This window comes from Narcine bancroftii, chromosome 6 (genome assembly GCF_036971445.1).
Source record: "Narcine bancroftii isolate sNarBan1 chromosome 6, sNarBan1.hap1, whole genome shotgun sequence".
Lineage (NCBI taxonomy): Eukaryota > Metazoa > Chordata > Chondrichthyes > Torpediniformes > Narcinidae > Narcine > Narcine bancroftii.
The window spans coordinates 96,593,093-96,615,255 of NC_091474.1; the positions used below are offsets into that span (position 1 = coordinate 96,593,093).

The 22,163-nt window shown below is 41.2% G+C and overlaps 1 protein-coding gene across 1 annotated transcript in view; it reads left to right on the plus strand.

Moving 5' to 3' along the window:
* The first annotated feature begins 459 nt into the window (after window positions 1-459).
* tm9sf3 (transmembrane 9 superfamily member 3) overlaps window positions 460-22,163 on the plus strand; it is an 88,830-nt gene continuing 67,126 nt past the window's right edge. The window contains exons 1-2 of the mRNA XM_069885840.1: window positions 460-650; window positions 11,048-11,243. Coding sequence (XP_069741941.1) covers window positions 567-650; window positions 11,048-11,243 — 280 coding nt within the window. The 5' untranslated portion in view covers window positions 460-566. The remainder of the gene's footprint in view (window positions 651-11,047; window positions 11,244-22,163) is intronic.

Genomic DNA, 22,163 nt, shown 5'->3' on the forward strand with positions numbered 1-22,163 from the left:
GCAGTTAGCGCAAAGCCTTCGAATCCCGCGGCGTCTGTTAAGAGTTTGTACCCGTTCTACCCATGTCTGTGTGGGTTTTCTCTGAGGGCTTCGGCTTCCTCCCACCGCTCAAAACGTACCGAGGGTGTAGGTCAATGGCGGCGCAGTCTCATGGACCGAAATGGCCTGTTACCGTGATTCCTGTCTAAATTAAAACTTTTTTAAACATTACATAATAATCTGATTCTTCTTTCCAAAGCGAATAACCTCACAATTGCCAACTCCATCTGCCAGACCCTTGCACACTCACTTGACCTCCCTGCAGACCCGCAGGACGTCAACGTCCATGCCTGGATGTCGACAACTGGGGACAAGGGTTAACCCCGCCCCCCGCCACTGGCCCCTCCCCCACCGCTGGCTCCGCCCCTCCCTCCTTCCTGCTTACCCGCCGGCCCCGCCCCGCGCGGCTCCGCGGAGCCACCCGATGACGTGGCGCTGCCGGAGCCGCTGCGCTGGCGCGCGCCTGCTGATGCCGAGCGGGGCGGGGGCGCGCGGAGCCGGAGCCGAGAGCGTAGCGGCCGCCGATAATGCCGCTCGGGACCGTGCCTCTGCTGCTGGCCTGCGTCGGCCTTTGCGCGCTGCGCGGCCGGGCGGACGAGCACGACCACACGGTAAGGCGGGGGCCCGGCGCAGGCCTTGGCGGCCCGGGGATGGAGCCTGTGGAACCCCCCCCCAACTCCTCCACCCACCGGGTTTTGGCACGGCCTAGGCCTCGGGCCTGAGGCGGCTGCCAGGTGTGGATGTGGCGGCCTGGGTGCTGAAGGCCGGCCGGCCCCTCACCCCAGGGGCTGGGGATCTGCCTCCCACCGCCCTGTGACAGCAGAGACATGGCTGCTTATTGAAGGGCTCAGGGCCGAACCTTGGCCCTTCCCCTCCCGTGGACGCTGCAGAGATCCTCCAGCATCTCTGCTTTCACCACAGCCTTTTGTCTTTCTCTGCATGTTGGTTACATTCTTATCCCCCCACATTAAATTGTGGCACCAGGCATTGGGGTGAAGTGCATGTCATTACTCAGTTCCCCTGCAAAATTTGGCCTGTGAAAAAGGGATTTCTTATTTTCTTCAGTTGCATTCTCCCATTTAGAAATCAAGAGCTTGGAGGGGGAGCGAGGGGGGAGGTGGGGGGGGCGAGGGAGGAGGTGGGGGGGGCGAGGGAGGAGGTGGGGGGGGCGAGGGAGGAGGTGGGGGGGGCGAGGGAGGAGGTGGGGGGGCGAGGGAGGAGGTGGGGGGGCGAGGGAGGAGGTGGGGGGGCGAGGGAGGAGGTGGGGGGGCGAGGGAGGAGGTGGGGGGGCGAGGGAGGAGGTGGGGGGGCGAGGGAGGAGGTGGGGGGGCGAGGGAGGAGGTGGGGGGGCGAGGGAGGAGGTGGGGGGGGCGAGGGAGGAGGTGGGGGGGCGAGGGAGGAGGTGGGGGGGCGAGGGAGGAGGTGGGGGGGCGAGGGAGGAGGTGGGGGGGCGAGGGAGGAGGTGGGGGGGCGAGGGAGGAGGTGGGGGGGCGAGGGAGGAGGTGGGGGGGCGAGGGAGGAGGTGGGGGGGCGAGGGAGGAGGTGGGGGGCGAGGGAGGAGGTGGGGGGGCGAGCAGTGAACGAGGAGAGGGGTGAGCGAGGTGGGGGCGAGCAGTGAACAAACGGGGGAGCGAGGAGGGGGAATCAGTGAGGAAGATAGGTGGGACTTCAAGGAGATGTGGATGGTGAGGCAGATTATATTTAATGTGATATTTGAGTATAACAGAGGAAAAAAAACTCCAGAGAGTTGTTAACTCGGCTGGTGACCTTATGGGCACCAGATTTCACTCCATCAAGGACATCTACAAGAGGCTATGCCTTAAGAAAGCAGCCTCTGCCCTCAAGGACCCATCCTCACCCCCACCACTCAGGCTATGTTCTCTTCACTCTGCTACCATTGGGGAGAAAAGGTACAGGAGCCTGAAGATGAACACACTGGCACAAGGACAGCTTCTTCCCCTCTGCCATCAGATTCCTGAATGAACCACAGACACTGCCTCACTTTGACTTTTTCTTGCACTATTTTTTATTTATTTTGAATGGTGATTTATATAAATGTTTGCACTGTGATGCTGATGCAAAACAATGAATTTTGTGACAATAAATTCTGATTCTGAAGTAGAAGCAGCATTAACTACAGTGGCTCTCAATTGGAAAATTTTCTCAGGAAAGAGGCTTTTGAGAAGTTGCAAATTTATTGAAATGACTTCTGGGTTGAAGGATGTGGATAGAATTTTTTAATTTAGACATACAGCTTGGTAACTGCTTGAATATTGATGGTGGTGGACATGGAATGACTGGGCCAAATTTGATTGAGAAAGGGAGCTGCATGTGTATCCCGAGGGAAAAAATTTGCTGTGTTCTGTGATAGGGACTGAGGAGCATGAGCAGATGGACTGTTTTGAGGTGGTAGGCTGGATAATTCTGTGATTCTGGAGATGTGTAGGTTTTGATCATCATCTAATAAATGGGTCATTCTTGACGGAATTATCTGTACAGTACTGCATTAGCTATGAGAGTTTTAACTTGTGTGTATCTTGAGAGAACATTGGAAATGTCTGGTATTTGTGGGTTCAGTTTGTGGATGGATTTCAGTCCTGACAGTTATACTATCTGCAGTACACTTTGTGTCTCATCCTGGATGAGTAAATAGAAAGTTACTTGTGTTCATCACTCAGTGTGTTTGATTTTGGTTGAGGAAACAGGCGCAGGGTAATTTTGGCAATTTGTTATTTAATGCATTTTTATCCCACCATCTAATTCAGCCTATTGATTAATATTGGATCCAACATCTGGACCAATGCACTTGACATGGAATTTGATAACTTCTGAATAGGAGTTCAGTTTGGAAGCAAGATATGAGGGGGGGGGCGGCGTGGCAGGATGGCATAGAGGGCAGACGTGCAATCCTACTCCACCTCAGCCATCTTTTTAAGCACCCGCCTTTAAACTTTATCTAAGTGAATAAAAGTTGTATTTTTATTTTTAGGAACATTTGTGGGTCACAATGGCAACTAATGTTAAAAAACGAAACCTCAATTACATAAGAAGTTACCTTTTAAAAATTGAAGAATTGAGGCCTACCTGTCCAGTTGAAGACATGGAATTGTCATTTGGGACCTCCAAGGCCCTGCCAGGCTGAGTATTACACCGACGCCAACCTTGTCTCCACAAGATGGCACCGGCATGTTGACGAGCTTGGCTGGAGTTCATTCGCGCGTTCGCGATGTCGGATGCACGGGCGACCCGGCTGAGAGAAGGGCCCTTGAGCCCAGGCTGCCATCGGGTGGACCGGGGACGCGCAGAATGGCATTGGAAACTGCCTCTGCGTGGTCCCTGGCCTTGCCGGGCATGTGCGGTGCCTCCAGGGTCTGTGAACTACTGGACTGTGTGTGGGCTGTGTCGGGTATGCCCGACAACGTTGGAAGAAGAAGAAGACTTGCCTTTAATGAGCAGTTCACAGGAACAATTGGAGGTGGAGTCTAGAGAAGGTAGGCCTCAAGATGTGAAACTGGAACCTGGAATGGAGTCTGTACAGTTTTGGAAGGGATTGCTTATCATATGGGCAATATATCTAAACAAATGACTCAAGGATTTTTGGATGTGACAACTAAAATATCTAATATCTCTGAAGATATATCTAATATGTCTGAAGATGCATCTACACTTAAAAGGGATGTCAGTAAATGTATTAAATCGGTGGATGCAATGCAAGAAAATTTTTAAAAATTGAAACAGCTTTTTTTGAATGTAAAATTCAAGTTGCACGTAATAAGGAAAAAATAGAGAAAGTGGAAGATTCGTTTGTGGATTGGGGAATCCAGAAGAAAGACTTACTGAAAAGAATTGACTCATTGGAAAATCGAAGTTGGAGAAACAATGTGAAAATTGTGGGTCTTCCAGAAGACATTGCTGACATGTCTGATCCAATAAAATTTTTTAAGAGTTGGATTCCTGAGCAATTGGATAAAGAGTTTTTCTCGGGAGGTTTAGTATTGGAGAGAGCATGTAGACCGTTACAAAAGAAACCGTTACCGGGACAACCACCATGAGCGGTCTTAGTTTGGTGTCTGAACTTTCAAGACAGAGAAATGATACTACGGTTGGCGCTACAGAAGGCAAGACAAAGTCAATCTCCAATAATGATTCAAATTAACAGAGTTTTTTTAAATGCGGATTTGAGTCAAGAAATTATTAGGCGACGATGGGAATTTAATTTGGCTAAAGTAGTGCTGTGGTGGAGGGCTTATAAATTTGCTTTTCGATATCCTGCTGTGTTAAAGGTCTTTTATGGTAACTTTAAATCTCAATTTTTTGAGAATGACCATGATGCATTAGTTTTTGCTAATTCATTACCGGATTTATGAGGACATGCAAGAGTTTCACCATCGTCACCCAAAAAGAGGTCAAATGGAAATGGGAAGACTGGGAAAAATGGAAAGAAAGAGATTTTAACACAAAGTCTTATTGACATTGAAGACCCGGAACAATAATTGGGAATGGAGTCATTGGGTTGAATATATTTACAGTATTGAATTGTATTAATGTGCATTTCTGGCTGGGGAAGGTGGATGGCACTGAAATCTTTGATAGTCATCTGCCACTGGTGGGGTTTACCACACCCAGTTTTTTTAGGGTGTTACTACCTGTGGGTAGTGTTTTTTTTTGGGGGGGGGGAATAATTAAAATTTTTTCTATATATATGTTTTAAAAAAATATTTAGGGGAGGGAAAATGGTTTTCATTTATTAGAAGGGGAGCGATATTTTATAGTAAGTGATTATATTGTTAGTTTGTAAAGATGTCTAATTTGAAATTTGCAACTTTTAATGTTCAGGGGTTAAATAATCTGATTAAGCGAAAGTGAATTTTGGCTTGTATTAAAATGAAAATTGATATTGCCTTTTTACAAGAAACACATTTGACTGAAAAAGAATGTTTGAAATTGAAGAGAGATTGGGTTGAGCATGTGTTTTTTTTTCTTCATTCAATTCTAAGGCAGGGGTGTAGCAATTCTAATTCATAAGAATTTGTCTTTTGAGTTGCATACTATGGAAGGGAATGCTGGAAGGGTGTTAAAGGTGAATTGTAAAATTTTTACTGAATTTTGGACTTTGCTTAATATTTATGCACCTAATATGGATGATGAGTGTTTTATTTTGGATGCTTTTTTGTTATTAAATCAAGCTAATGAAAATATTTTAGTTGGGGGAGATTTTAATTGTGTATTGGATCCTTTGTTGGACAGATCCCCAAAAAGTATAAAGAAATCAAAGATGGTGATACAAATTGGGGCCTTGATGAAGGATTTAAATTTGGTGGATATTTGGAGAAGGGTTAATCCTACAGAGAAGGATTTTTCTTTTTATTCGTCTTGATATGATTCATTTTCTAGAATAGATTTTTTTAGTATCGGCACATTTACAAGGAAGGGTATCACAGGCAGAATATAAAAGCAGGGTTATATCAGATCGTTCTTTATTATTTTTTTCTTATGTAAGTTCAGAAGTGGTACGTTCATCTTATAGATGAAGATTTAATACAATGTTTTTGAAAAAACAGTTTGTTATTTTTGTTAAAGAACAGATTACTTTTTTTGTCTGAAAATGCTAATTCAGTAAAAAGTTGTTTTGTGTTTTGGGATGCGTTAAAAGCTTATTGGTTGCCCATTCAGAGCCAGCTCTTCAGCGCTTGACGTCCTGCTTTGCGGAAACTGCCAAAATGTTTGGCCTGGAAGTCAGCCTGAAGAAAACTGAGGTCCTCCATCAGCCAGCTCCCCACCATGACTACCAGCCCCCCCACATCTCCATCGGGCACACAAAACTCAAAACGGTCAACCAGTTTACCTATCTCGGCTGCACCATTTCATCAGATGCAAGGATCGACAATGAGATAGACAACAGACTCGCCAAGGCAAATAGCGCCTTTGGAAGACTACACAAAAGAGTCTGGAAAAACAACCAACTGAAAAACCTCACAAAGATAAGCGTATACAGAGCCGTTGTCATACCCACACTCCTGTTCGGCTCCGAATCATGGGTCCTCTACCGGCACCACCTACGGCTCCTAGAACGCTTCCACCAGCGTTGTCTCCGCTCCATCCTCAACATCCATTGGAGCGCTCACACCCCTAACGTCGAGGTACTCGAGATGGCAGAGGTCGACAGCATCGAGTCCACGCTGCTGAAGATCCAGCTGCGCTGGATGGGTCACGTCTCCAGAATGGAAGACCATCGCCTTCCCAAGATCGTATTATATGGCGAGCTCTCCACTGGCCACCGTGACAGAGGTGCACCAAAGAAAAGGTACAAGGACTGCCTAAAGAAATCTCTTGGTGCCTGCCACATTGACCACCGCCAGTGGGCTGATAACGCCTCAAACCGTGCATCTTGGCGCCTCACAGTTTGGCGGGCAGCAGCCTCCTTTGAAGAAGACCGCAGAGCCCACCTCACTGACAAAAGGCAAAGGAGGAAAAACCCAACACCCAACCCCAACCAACCAATTTTCCCTTGCAACCGCTGCAATCGTGTCTGCCTGTCCCGCATCGGACTGGTCAGCCACAAACGAGCCTGCAGCTGACGTGGACTTTTTACCCCCTCCATAAATCTTCTTCCGCGAAGCCAAGCCAAAGAGAAAAGCTTATTTAAGAAGACAGATTATTAGTTATACCACTAAAGTTAAGAAACAGTATATGGTTGAAAGCTTTGAATTAGAAAAGCAAATTGATGAATTGGAGAAGGAGTTTCAGAAGGATGTGACAGAAGATTAAAAAAAAGTGCCTTTGACTAAATTAAAAGTGCATTATAATACGTTGCAGACTTATCAATTTGAATGTTTAATTAATCGATCTAAGCAGTGTTATGAGTTGGGTGAAAGGGCACATAAAGTACTTGCATAGCAGTTAAAGAAGGAACAGGTTTCACGGATTATTAATGCTGTAAAAAAGATTTCAACAGTTACCTATAAACCTCAGGAAATTAATGACCAGTTCTATTCATTATATTAAAAAAAAATATACTTCTTAGGGGAAACAGGATAATGGTTCTATTGATTCTTTTTTATCTAAGTTAACGTTATCAGCATTAGAAGAGGAAGATGTTATAGATCTGGAAGCTCCGTTTACAGAATTAGAGATTAAGGCGGCTATGTTGGAAATACCCAATGGGAAGTCACCAGGTGATAATGGGTTTTCGGTGGAATTTTATAAAACTTTTTATGAAGATTTATCTTCGGTGTTTGGGTAGGTATTACAACAAGTGACTGAACAGTATGAGTTACCAGAATCTTGCTCTAGTGCTTTAATTACTGTAATCCCAAAAAAAAGATAGAGACCCGTTGAAAGTGTCTTTGTATAGACCTATTTCTTTATTGAATGTTGATTATAAAATAATAGCAAAAATGGTAGCAAATCAACTTGCTAAGTATTTACCTAAATTGATACATGTTGATTAAACAGGTTTTATTAAAAATAGAAATACTTCAGATAATATTCTTCATTTGATTAGTTTGGTCAGTGCATATCGATAGCAGCCCAACCAAGGTTGCGCTTGATGTGGAAAAAGCCTTTGATAAGGTCGAATGGAATTTTTTATTTAAAGTACTGGAGAAGTTTAAATTTGGCCCTTTTTTTTATTGGTTGAGTTAAGGCTTTATGTACAAACCCGACTGCTAGGGTGGTGAGAAATGGTCAAGTTTCATCATCGTTTAAATTGACAAATTCAACTCAATAAGGCTGTCCATTGTCACCAGCCCTGTTTGCATTGGCTATTGAACCATTAGCTCAAACAATAAGGCAGAATGAACAGATAAGAGGGATAAGAGTTATGGATGAAGAGTATAAGGTTAATTTGTTTGAAGATGATTTTTTGATATATTTAACAAACCCAAAACAATCATTGCCACATTTGCGAGAATGTTTATTACAATATGGAACATTATCTGGATATAAAGTTAACTGTGATAAGAGTGAAATTTTACCAGTCGGAGAAGAAGATTATTCAGAGTATAAAAATATTATAAAATTGAAATGGTCTGATTAAAATTATATATTTAGGAATAATTGTAAATACTGAGTATCAATCTTTATATAATTTAAATTATGTTCCATTATTTAAAAAGATTAAAGCAGATCTAATTAAGTGGAAAGATCTTCCGTTAACTTTAATTGGTCGAGTTAATTGTATTAAGATGAATATTTCTCCTCGTATTCAATATTTATTTCAATCAATACCGTGTTCTCTTTCAAAGAGTTTCAGGATTTAAATAAAGTTACAAGAGAATTTTTATGGAAAGGTAAACTACCTCGGGTAGCATTAAATAAACTTACTTGGAAGTATGTGTTAGGTGGGCTTCAATTACCTCATTTTCAAAATTATTATGAAGCAGCCCAGTTGAAATTTATTAGATTTGGATCAGCCCCCAAGTTGGGCTAAAGTTGAGATGGCCTGTATTTCGGAAGTTGAGGTGTATCAATTTATATTTTGATGGAATGTAAATTTGTTGAGGGAATATAATATGCTGATATTAAAACATTACTTAAAATTATGGATTAAAAAAAATAAGATTTTAGGATCAAAGGTTAAATTGTCAATTTTAACTCTTATATAATAATCAGCTTATTTCTTTTTCAATGTTTAATAGTCATTTAAAGAGTTGGGATCTTATGGGTATAAAAACATTACAGGATTGTTTTGTAGGTCAGTTTCTTTCTTTCAATCAATTGAAAGAGCATTTTGATATTGTTTATTATCAACTTCGATCTTTGGTGAAAAATATGTATGGTAGAGAGATGATTTTACATGTATTGACGGAATTCAAGTCTTTGATTTCTTCTCTACCAAAAAGGGGTTATATTTCTGTTATATATCAAATATTACAAGACAATATGGGTAAGTCAGAATGGGGTCAAGCCCGTACTAAGCTTAAATGGGAAAATGGTTTAGCCTTTGTTTTTCCTGAAGACTATTGGTCAGATATGTGTCATGATAGTGTTACTAAATTGATGAATGTACGGTATGGAATGGTTAATTATAATTTTCTACATCAGTTGTATTTAACACCAGAGAAATTGAAAAAATATGGTTTTAGTAATTCGGATTTTTGTTTTAGATGTGGTGTATGTACTGGAACTTTTTTACATGCTGTTTGGTCTTGTGTGCATGGGATGAAATTAAGTTAATTTTGGAAAAATTATATAATTTTAAGTTACCATTAGATCCATCTGTTTTTTTAATGGGTTATATGATTCCTTTAAGGGGATTAGGGTTGGATAAATTTCAAATTGCATTTATATATTTAGCGTTGTCTGTAGCTCGAAAATGTGTAGCAAGTACATGGAAAGATAATATAGGGATTAATATAATCGATGGCATAATGAATTGAAAGCTTGCATTGTTATGAAAAAAAATACATATAATTTACATGACAATTATTTTTTGTTAATGAAGTGGTTACCATATTTGGAATCTATGCATTTAGATATATTTTGATTTATTATATACTTTTAGTTTCTGTTTATATATTTTTAGCTCTCCTTAAGAGAGTTGGCTGATGGGGTGGGGATTTAATTTTTTTTTGTTGTCTTGGTTTTTTTAAATTTTTAATTTTTAAAAATATATACTCATAAAATTTTCTTTATGGAATGTACTTTGTATTACTATTAATGATTCTTCAAATAAATAAGGTTTTTTTTAAAAAAAGGAAGCAAGATATGAGGTCAGTAGTATGATCAAGAAATATTTAATGGGGAATCATCAGTCTGAGCTTTGGTTCTGATCCTGAAGCTAAGTGAGCAAGAGGGGCTCCAAGTGTGAGAGAGAAGATACTGCATGATGTGCAGAGAAGAATAGACCAATTGTGCGAAGCAGATTTACTTGTAGTTTGAAGGATGTTGTGAAAGTGTTCTTTGACGAATGATTTTCTGATTTCTTGTTCAAACAGCATTTAAAACTAATTAGAAAAGTGCTGTGCTTTGTGTTAAACTAAAAAAATGTTTATTTCTTTCCTGCAAGAAGTTTCCCTTAATGATTTACTTGAAGCGAGTTGCAGGGCAACCTTTTAAATACTTAGATTTTGATCTATCTACGATATGTAATTTTGCTGATCCTCTTTCAATTTGGAATCAAGCATCAGAAAAAGTTAGGGGTCAAGCCCGTACTTGTTGCTAGTCAGTTGTTTTTAGCCTTATTTCATGTTTGGTGCTCGACTTGGCCTAAGTTTCCTAGGTTTACATGGAATTTATTTTTGGACATTAGCTGAGACAGTACGATCACCAGAACTGTAGAAAACTGAAAATGTACATAATGCTTCAGTTTATGATTGAGTCTTTTGAAGGAATTCCATTGTTTTTTTTAAGCCATCTGCCGTATTGATTTTTTAGTTTCATAGAACATTACATTACAGTACAGGCCATTTAGCCCTTGATGTTGTGCTGACCTATATATTTCTACCAAAAAAAACTAAACCTTGTAACCCTCTGTTTTTCTTTCATCCATGTGCCTGTCTAAGAGTCTCTTAAATCCCACTAATGTTTCAGCCACCACCACCATCCCTGACAAGGCATTCCAGGTATCCGCAACACTGTTTAAAAAAAAGCCACCCCTAATATCTCCCCTAAATTTTCCTCCCTTCACTTTGCAGTGTTGTCCCCAGGTGTTTGATGATCCTGCCCAGTGAAAAAGGTGCTGGGTGTCCACGTCATCTATGCCTCTCAGAATCTTGTAGCTCTCTATCAAGTCTCCTCTCCAAGGAGAAAAGTCCCAGATGTGCTAATCTTGCTTCATAAGACACATAATTTCCATATCCTTGTGTAGATTTAGATTATAACTAACTTTGGCAAAAGCCGAAGATGATGTTTTTCAAAGTAACTCTGATTAGCTAAAATGTGATGTTATTTAGGAATTCTGTTTTGTAAAGATTCATAGTTACATGTTTACTCAGAAATTTGGTATTTGTAGAATTGGGGGAAGAGTCTGTTTGCCACTGGTAATCTTAAATCTGATTTTTTTTAGTACGCAGATAAAGAAGAAGTCGTCTTATGGATGAATACGGTTGGACCCTACCATAATCGACAAGAGACATACAAGTATTTCTCCCTACCCTTCTGTGCAGGGAAGAAGAAGACAATTAACCATTACCATGAAACTTTAGGAGAAGCTCTTCAAGGTGTAGAACTGGAGTTTAGTGGTCTTGATATCAAATTTAAAGGTAAGAATATTTTCTGTCACTTTCTTTGTGCCTGATGGAAAATTTCAAATAAAGATTCAGTTCCAAAATGTATACCTTGGCCTAGAGACAAAGCTGAAAATGGCCAAAGGATTCTATTCGGGAGGTGTGCGCCTGATTGCTATACCAGCAACTGGTAATAATATGGCCTGGTTGGTGAGAAGAAAAGGGAAATAAAACTAATATTGATCACGATGAGCAGCTGAGGTACGAGCAGCAATCCCAGCAACGCCCCGCCCCGCCTTCCCTCCCAACCTAATATTGGCCCTCTATTTGGTGTCCTTTTATCCACAGCGATATTTTCCCCTCAGTTTTGCTAAATTTCTTGAATGGCACCTTATTGGAGGCCACCTGAAGGTGGTTCAATTGATTTGCTCATGTATTTTCTGCAGGATAGCTAAAAAAAACACACACATTTGTCAAACATGATTTCTTTTTGTTTCTACTTTCATTCTGCCCAATATTATATTTTTTTTCATAAGCGCTCTTTTGCCTCCTATTTGAATAAAGATTTCGATCTAAAATTCAATCACGCGTTTGTTCAGAATATTTCTCCTGTGGGACTTTGCAGGGAATCTCTTAAGTTTAGCCAATTGTTTTCCTTTTATCTACCTGTAGAAACCTTGATTGTGTTTTATTTTCTTGCTAGCTTAGCATTGTATTTCATTTTCCCTTCTTCAAGGTGTTGGTCGACTCCTGTTTTGTAAACTTTCCAATCTTCAGCCTTCAATTGGCAATTTGAAGTAAAGTTGTTTTTAACTTCAATTAATAGCCTCCCATTTTTTCATTTCATTTTTTTTTTGGTCTTATAGAGATATGCATGGCTTGGCAACTGAATTAATAATTTTAAAAGTTAGCAATTGAATGTTCAATTTTTTTTGTGTATCTTTCCAGAAAAATGTAGCCAGTTCATGTAAAAACATAATGGTGGAGAAACACAACAGGTCAAAGAGTGTACTTTATCTTCTTTTCTTCTTTGGCTTGGCTTCGCAGACGAAGATTTATGGAGGGGTAAATGTCCACGTCAGCTGCAGGCTCGTTTGTGGCTGACAAGTCCGATGCGGGACAGGCAGACATGGTTGCAGCGGTTGCAGGGGAAAATTGGTTGGTTGGGGTTGGGTGTTGGGTTTTTCCTCCTTTGTCTTTTGTTAGTGAGGTGGGTTCTGCGGTCTTCTTCCAAGGAGGTTGCTGCCCGCCGAACTGTGAGGCGCCAAGATGCACGGTTTGAGGCGATATCAGCCCACTGGTGGTGGTCAATATGGCAGGCACCAAGCGATTTCTTTAGGCAGTCCTTGTACCTCTTTTTTGGTGCACCTCTGTCACGGTGGCCAGTGGAGAGCTCGCCATATAACACGATCTTGGGAAGGCGATGGTCCTCCATTCTGGAAACGTGACCTACCCAATGCAGTTGGATCTTCAGCAGCATGGATTCAATGCTGTCGGCCTCTGCCATCTCGAGTACTTCGATGTTGGTGATGAAGTCGCTCCAATGAATGTTGAGGATGGAGCGGAGACAACGCTGGTGGAAGCGTTCTAGGAGCCGTAGGTGATGCCGGTAGAGGACCCATGATTCGGAGCCGAACAGGAGTGTGGATATGACAATGGCTCTGTATACGCTAATCTTTGTGAGGTTTTTCAGTTGGTTGTTTTTCCAGACTCTTTTGTGTAGTCTTCCAAAGGCGCTATTTGCCTTGGCGAGTCTGTTGTCTATCTCGTTGTCGATCCTTGCATCCGATGAAATGGTGCAGCCGAGATAGGTAAACTGGTTGACCGTTTTGAGTTTTGTTTGCCTGATGGATGTGGGGGTTAGGGTTAGCAAAGATAAAGGTACATAACCTACATTTTGGACTTGAGCCCTTCATCAAGGTATGGAAAAATGTAGGCAGGTGCCCTGAACAAAATTATGGGGAGGGTGGGGGAGGGGAGCACAGTCCCAAAGGCAGAAGGTAATAGGGGAGGGAGGGCACAGCAATAAGCAAGGGGAGGGTGGATAGCTCTGGGAATAAAGAAGGAAGTGGGTGGAGAGCTAGAGGAAAGAAGGGAATGGGAAGAGAGGGAGATCGAGGAGTGGTCTAGCGGAAACTGGAGAAGTCGTCGTTAATGACATCTAGTTAGAAAGTGCCCAGACGGAAAATCAAGCGTTGTTCTTCCAATTCCCTCTCCATTTACAGAGCTATCCCTCCTCCCCCTGTTTGCTGCTATGCCCTCCTTCCCTTATTCACCTATTACCTCCTGCCTTTGGGACCTTTCTCTTCCTCCTACCCCACCCCCACCATTTTGATCAGGCTCCTCCCGACATTTTTCCATACCTTGATAAAGGATGCAAGCCCGAAACATTGGTTCTGTATCTTTATCTTTGGTACATAAAGTACAGTGTTTGACCTGCTGAGTTTCTCCAGCATTGTGTTTTTACTTCAACTAGTCTACAGACTTTTGTATTTTACTTGTAGCCAGTTCATGCCTGCTACCTCTATAGTTTGCAGGATTCAGATTTGAGACCCCATTTTGTGTTTAGGACATTACAGCCCAGTACAATGTTGTGCCAACCAATAGAAACTTACTCAACAAACTAAATCTTCCTGAATTTGCATTAGTACCAGCCTCTACCACTTCCCCTGGCAAAGCATTCCAGGTGCCCACCACTTTTTTTAAAAAAAGCAAAGCACCCCTGATGTCTCCCCTTAATTTTCCTCCCTTCTCCTAGTACAGATGTCCTCTGTTGTTTGCTATTCTTGTTCTGGGGAAAAAAGGTGCTGGCTGCCCACCCTATCGATGCCTCACGCGCCCTCGTTCTTTTTCACTCCAAAGGAAAAAGCCCCAGCTCTGTTAACCTTGCCTCATTTGACAGGTCTCCAACCCAGGCATTATCTTGATAAATCCCTTCTGCATCCTTTCTATAATGAGGTGACCAAAATTGAACAGAATTTTTGAAGTAAATCACTTACTATCTTTAAATCATTGTTTTCTAATAGCTGCTTAACTGCCAGAATATCATTTATCTCTTATTGCACAATGTTGGATCTAGAATAAAAACTGTCCTTTATTTGTAAGGTAACATAACTTCACCGATACTCCTTTTGTCTCCCGCCTTTCCTAAAATGTTGACAAACGTTCCCAGTACAGATGAAGGGTCTTTGACCTGAATCTTTAACTGTCTCTCTTAGTACCGATGCTTTTTGACCAGATGAGTATTTCCAGCATTTTCTGTTTTTATAACTTTCCCTAGTATCTGCATTTTTTTAAATACTGATCTCGAAAGCCTATCTTACATTGTTCCTTGTGCATCTTGCACAATATGCTAAAAGGATCATCAAGAGAGAGGAAAAGGCACAGCTGCAAAGTTTTTGTTAACCAAATGGAAAGAGCAAAAACATGAAGAAAATGTCTGAGAAGTCCAAGAACAAGGCAGCAAACTAGTTTTTGCCAATATTGCCTTGGCTGTATGTCCAAGTTGATCAAAGAAACATCTGTTTTGATTTTGTTTTTTTAGGAATTGTAATCAGGCAGGAAGAGATTGTAATTTATTTTGATTTAGCATAATTGTGGAAAAGTTGAGATAAAAAATTAATTTGAAGAAAGACCATGGTTTAGGTTAAACTCCAGGTTGTGTCAGCAGTGAAGAAGCAGATGCAATGTTACCATTCATTTCTAGAAGAATAGCGTAGAAGAGCAAGTATGTAATGTTGAGACTCTAGGGTGATGACACCTCTCGGAGGACTGTGTATAGTATTGGGCACCTTATTTGAGAAAGGATGTGCTGGCATTAGAGAGGGATCAGAAGATTTACTAGAACGATAGGAGGAATGAAATGGAAGTAAAACATGAACATTTGCAGACACCATGCTGAAGTAAAATCACACAAAGCTGGAGAAACTCAGCTGGAGTGTCCTTTATTTAGCAAAGGTAAAAATACATAACTGATATTTTAGGCTTGAGCCCTTCATCAAGGTATGGGATATGAGGAATGTTTGCCAGCTCTTGGACTGTACAGAGGGATGGGGGGGGGGGTGGGGGAGAACCTGTAAAGACATTTTGAATGCTGAAAGGCCTGAACAGGGTAGAAGTGACAATGTTGCTTCCCATGGTAGGGGAGTGCAGGACAAGGGGCCACAATTTCTGGATAAAATAGAAATGCAGAGAAATTTAATTTAAAACAGAAATGCAGAGAAATTTTTTTAGCCAGAGGGTTGTGAGTCTGTGAAACTTGTTGCCGCAGGCGGCAGTGGAAGTGAGATCATGGGCGTGTTTAATTAACTCCCAATTATCCAAAATCGGAGTCTCCGAAATCCTCTGTTATCTGAAATTTTTTTTTAATTTAAGATAAACGAGGATATCTGAAATCCTCAGTTATCTGAATTTTTTTCAGAGCCGAACTGACCAGGGAGATAGGGCTCCCGGTGCCGGCAGCAGCACAGTAAACTTCAGGCCTCTACGCTGGCCCTTGGGCTCCCGGCACGAATAGGACCTTGGTAGGAAAGTGTTGGTGATTGGTGGTGGCCAGCATTTTTTGGAGATTTAAAACTTCCCTTATTCTATAAACACTGTTACAAGATTTGCTGTTGCTACTGGGCTGTTTTTTAAAAATGACTGCTTCTCCAAAAAAAATTGTTTATCCGAAATGGGCCTGCTCCCGACTATTTTGCATAATCGGATTTGTACTGTATTTGATTAGTCAGAGCATCAAGGGTATGGGAAGTAGACTGGGAAATGGGGCTGAGTGATAAGGATCGGATCATGTCTGACAGGCCGATTGAGCTACTTGTATCTTGTGAGGAGTTTGATGCATGTTAAACAAATCTTTTAACAAGGATCTATGTGGTAGATGGGACAGATAAGCAAAGTTGCCTGGAATCTCAGTTGGGGCCAAAATTTGCTCTGTTGCCGGAAGAAACGTCAGTATAATTGGCAAGATATCAACATTCAGGTTGAGAAGGATTTGGCACAATCAGCTATTTTTCTTATTTCAGTTATACAAGGCCAAATTTTGCATCATCTGTAAACTGCTCTATTGTGAATTGCTATTGACCCAAAAGTTAATGAGGAAGAAACTGAAATCTGTGAGGATATCACTGGTGAGCTGGAATAGGGCAAAATGGGTTAATTTCACTCAAGTGTGCAAGGCAAACAAATTGGTCAGACACTGAGATAGAGAATTGCATGTCAACAGATCCCAGAATGTTCATCCCAGTTGTTAAGAAGGTAAATGGGATATTTTGTTGACTGTAACAAAAAGAAAACTGCATAAAAAAATTAAGTAGGTTGCAGGGAGAGTACTGTGCATATTGCAAGGGCATGGTTATATGAGAGCATACAACAGATTGTCAGGATGTTGAAAGAACTAGGGAATGTTAAGTGAGCAAAGTGCTTGATTTGCTTTAGAATAGAGGAGGCTGATATGAGATTTAATTGACGTATTGACATGTATACTGAGGGAACTAGATCATAAATTGAAAGCCCAATAAGGTAATCAGTTGAAGGATTATTAGGGAGGATTTTCAAAATTTTTAAATTTACAATTTTGAAAATTTTAGAAATAAAGCCCTTTCAGCTTTACTAGCCTGTGCCACCCCGCCCCATTAAACCCAAATTAACATACATCCCTAGTATGTTTTTGGACCACCCGAAGGAAACCCATGCAGACATGGGGAGAACGTATAAACTCCTTGCAGACAGCGCCAGATTCAAACTCTGGTCTCTGGCTCTGTAACAGCATTGTGCTAACCGCTGGCCCAATCACAAGGTCTTGAATTCACTGTTGACAAGGACGTCAGGGCAGAAACACTCCGAGGGTTTAATACTAGTATGTACTCTGTCAGGTGGCAGATGTCACTAGCTTGTTGGAACTTGATAATCAGAAACATGCCAATTGAGGAAAGTCACCTTTGTGCAAAATTAATGATTTGCCAATTGAAAGGAAGGTTATTTGTGGGAACTGTCACTGCTTGCAAAAGTATAATTGACTACCTATTCCTAGTTATTTTGAGAGGGACCACCATCTTGAACCGGAATAGTCTGAATGGTAATGGTGCTCTCATCCTGCCTTTTGAGAACAGAAGTGAGGTTAAAAGTATGTTCACAAGGTCGTGCTGTACAGAAACAAGCACTATGGGCCATGGATTATCCAGTGTCATTTACTGGCACTTGATCTCTTGCCTTCTATGCATTGGCGCTTCAAGTGCCTGTCTAGGTACTACAGTGCTGTGAGAGTACCTGCCCCCTCTACTCTCTCAACCAATGTGTTCTGGATTTCATAGGGTCTTCCTCAGATTATGTCTGTAACTCCTTCTGCTTCCTTATGGTCTCTAGTTTTAGATTCCTACCCTAGCTATGCCCCTGATTTTGATACCTCTATCAGGTGTTTCTTCGAGGAAAACAAGATCAGATTATCCAGTTACTACTCATAATTTAATTGCTCTATCCCAGATAATAACCTGGTAAATCTCCTCTGTACCATCTGCAGCACAGTAACATCCTATCTAACATAACATAACAATTACAGCACGGAAACAGGCCATTAGGCCCTTCTAGTCCACACCGAACCAAACACCCCTTTCTAGTCCCACCTCCCTGCACAATGCCCATAACCCTCCATCTTCTTCTCATCCATATACCTGTCCAACCTTTTCTTAAATAATACAATTGACTCCGCCGCCACTATTTCTCCCGGAAGATCATTCCACACAGCTACCACTCTCTGAGTAAAGAAGTTCCCCCGCATGTTACCTCTAAACCTCTGCCCCTTAATTCTTAACTCATGTCCTCTTGTTTTAATCTTTCCTCCTCTTAACGGAAATAGTCTATCCACATCCATTCTGTCTATCCCTTTCATAATCTTAAATACTTCTATCAAATCCCCTCTCAACCTTCTACGCTCCAAAGAATAAAGACCCAATCTGTCCAATCTCTCCCCATACTCCAGATGCTTAAACCCAGGCAACATTCTGGTAAACCTTCTCTGCACTCTCTCCACTCTGTTTATATCCTTCCTATAATTAGGCGACCAGAACTGCACACAGAACTCCAAATTAGGCCGCACCAACGTCTTATACAATCTCAACATCACCTCCCAACTCCTATATTCCATGCAATGATTGATAAAGGCCAGCATACTAAAAGCCTTCTTCATCACCCTATTCACGTGAGTTTCTACCTTCAGGGAACGATGTACCGTTACTCCTAAATCTTTCTGCTCTTCTGTATTCCTCAATGCTCTCCCATTTACCACATATGTCCTATTCTGATTCTTCTTACCAAAATGAAGCACCTCACACTTATCAGCATTAAATTCCATCTGCCATTTTTCAGCCCACTTTTCTAAGCAGCCCAAATCCCTCTGCAATCCTTGAAAACCTTCTTCATTATCCACTATTCCACCTATCTTAGTATCGTAAAGAGAGGTGATCAGAATTATTAATGTGTTATTTACGTACTTAATAATCCTACATCCCTCAGACCTTTACCTCCAAATAGTTAACCATTAACTAAGCAATATCAAGCATTAAGGGTTTTAGCACTGATTCCCTAGTAGTCACAGACATCTAATCGCATAAAGGTATACCCCGTTTTATGAATACTCGTTTTATGAAAATTCACTTTTATGAAGAAACCTGTTTACGAAAGAATATTGAATGGGTTTTCACTTTGACAAAAATAGCCTCCAATAGTAGTGAATGGGTCTTCACTTTAAGTCATTTCACCTTACTAAAGGTTTCCAATTTTGTAAAGGGGGTATACCTGTAATCTGTCCTCCACTGTCATACAGTTTTGGATTAATTTGCCCAAGACACCTTGAGCTCTAACCTTCTCAAAAGCCTTCTAAGGACCCCATAGATTTTGGCATTTAGTCGAATGAGAGATCTCATTGAAATATAGAAGAAACTAAGGGAGCTTTTTAAGGTAGATGTGGGGATGTTTTTGCTTGTGTGAGTTCAAGTTCACATTCATCTTCTGATTGTGCAAGTACAACCCAATGAAATAGTATTCTCTGGTCTTTGGTGCAACACACTGCAAGCACACATACAAATGATACCTATACAAAGTGCATATATAAAAATAACTAAACAAAATATTATTGTTGAATAAGTAGTAGAGACTTGGAGGGTTTTTATGAGCATTTCAGCAGTCCCATTGCTCATGGGAGGGAGCTGTTTCTCAGCCTGCGATAATCCTGTATCTCCTTCCTGATGGGAGTAGCTGGAAGATGCTGTGTGATGGGTGGGGGGGGGGGGGGGGGGAAGGGGGGACAATGATCCTCTCTGCCACTCTTCTGATTCTGTGGATTGACTTCTGATCTGTTGCTCTGTAGCAACTGTACCATTCTGTGACGCAGATCCGAAAGAAGGTTGACATGATGGTGGTTGGTAACCTTGCTCGCCTCAATCTTCTCAGGAAATGCATTTGCTCTTGTGCCTTCTTGACAAGTGAGATGTTTTGTATCCACAATAGGTCACTTCCAAGAAACTTAAGTGCTCTGTACTTGCTCCACTACCAAGCTATTAATGTGTAGTGGAGGTTTGCCATCCCTGGTCCTCTCTCACCTACCATGAAATTTTCCACATCTTTTCTGTGGTGCAACTCATCAATGTTGCTGATGAGGCCAACTACTGTCGGGTCATCTGCAAAGCTGATGTCTTTTTAAAAAAAAACTTTATTTATTTGAAGAATCATTAATAGTAATACAAAGTACATTCATAAAGCAAATTTTATGAGTATATATTTAAAAAAATAATAAAAAAAAACAAGGCAACTAAAAAAAAAATTTTAAATCCCCACCCCCTTCCGACTCCATCAGCCAACTCTTAAGGAGAGCTAAAAATATATAAACAGAAACTAAAAGTATATAATAAATCAAAATGTTATCTAAATGCATATATTCACTTGGAATATTGTCCACAATTTTGGGCACCTTGATTAAGAAAGAATGTGCTGATGTTGGAGAGGGTTCAGAGGAGGATCACATGGATCATTCTGGGAATTAAATGGTTAACATGTGAGGAGCGTTTGACAGTTCTTGGCATGTACTCAGTGGAATTTAGGAGAATGGGGAGGTGGGTGATGTCATTAAAACATTTTGAATGTTGAAAGGCATGGACATAGTCGATGTAGAAAGGTTGTTCCCCCTGGTGGGAGAGTCTAGTACAAGAGGGAACAACTTCATTATTGAAGGGCATCTGCTTTAAACAGAGATGTGGAGGAATTTCTGTAGCCAGAAGATGGTAAATCTGTGGAATTTGTCACCACATGCAGTTGTGGAGGCCAGGTCATTGGTCTATTTAAGGTTCTTGATGAGCCAGGGCATCACAGGTTATGCTCATGGCAATCAATCATTTGGTCACCTCATGATTGATTAGTGGGGCAGACTCCATGGGCTGAATGGCCTATTTCTGCTCTTATGTTTTATGGATACCACAGAGGATAGATGTTGCATCTTGTATAATTCACATCATTTTAACTTAGACATAATGAATGCAATTTTCCTTGTGTTGTAACAATTGAAATCTGATAAAGCATTTTGGATTGGCATTAAACCAAGGGGAAATTAGTCTTGGATGTGAAAGTTCCAAGGCATTTTTATTTTCAGGGTAGGGAGAAAAGTTTTCCAGTGATGCAAGCAACTGCAGATACTAGAATTGAGAGCAAAAAAAGTAAACCAGAACAGCTCAACAGGTCAGGCAGCATTTGTGGAGACAAAAGGATGGTCGAGATCTGGCATCAGGACTGAAAGTGTGGAGGGGAGATGATCAGTAAGAGGGAGGTGTGAGACGGTGGCTGGTAGACAATTGGGAAACCGATTTAGGGGGACAGGATGAACTCCTCTACAAATGCAATTGAGTGCACATTTGTGGTTCATCATTGCATCTTAAAAATAAGAACATAGAAATAGAAGCAGGAGCATTTATGACCTTGAAGCTGCGATGTCTAATAAAATCATGTGTGATATTTTACTTTAAAGCAATTTCCCCACATTGTTTCATAAAAATCTTTTGGGTGTCTTGAATATACCTAGAGGTTGTCTCTATAGCCTGTTTATTGGATCCTAAAAATTTGCCAAACGAGGAAAAAGATTGGTTCCACAACTTTCTAAGCTATATTATGAAGCTGTGATTCCTGGTTCTACACGTCAGCACAAACATCGTTGATTTCACAATTGTTTGCTTCGTCCTCTGCAATTTGGAATATCTAGGCTCCTTGAATTCTTGCTACGAGCTGTTCTCAAATTGATTTGCTCCCCTTTTGAGCTCCTAAACTCCAGTATTGCTTTACCATCTCCTATTTTTGTTCCCTCTGTTAAGCTTACACTTTCAAGAACAACTTTACGAGGGTTTAACACGTAACCAACTTTATTTTTCTTGAGCTGCTTCAACCAACTTCACATGCCACTTCCTGTTTCTGCCCAACTGTGCACATTGCATGCTGGGAAATGTAGTTCTTACTTACACACATAATTACACATTTTTCAACTTTTAAAAAAACCCACAAACAATACTAAGTCTGCATATCAAAATTGTCTACATTCTGTGGCCAGTCTCTTTCCACTCAGCAGCTTTTAATCAGTCTCTGAGGTGGTTTAATGTCCTTTTTTGGTCTGGTATGTATTTCCACCAGTGTACTCCTTGCATTTGCTGCGTTAGACTTAGTGTCTGGCTATTAGCGTGGTAAAGGCTAAAACTTTCTTCTGAGTTTCAGACAGAGGTATATCTGGTTCACATGAAAAAGCAAACAAAGCAATTAACAGACATGGTTCTATTTTAATCTTAAAAATCGTTGATGTTGGGTGTTGGGGGGGGGGTGGATGTGGGCATGCGACGAGAGTGAGAAGTAGTGTTTTGGCTGAGCTCTCCATGAATTCAAAAGATGACTCAAAAGTTATTTTTTTAAAAGTTTTTTCTGGTACAAAAGATT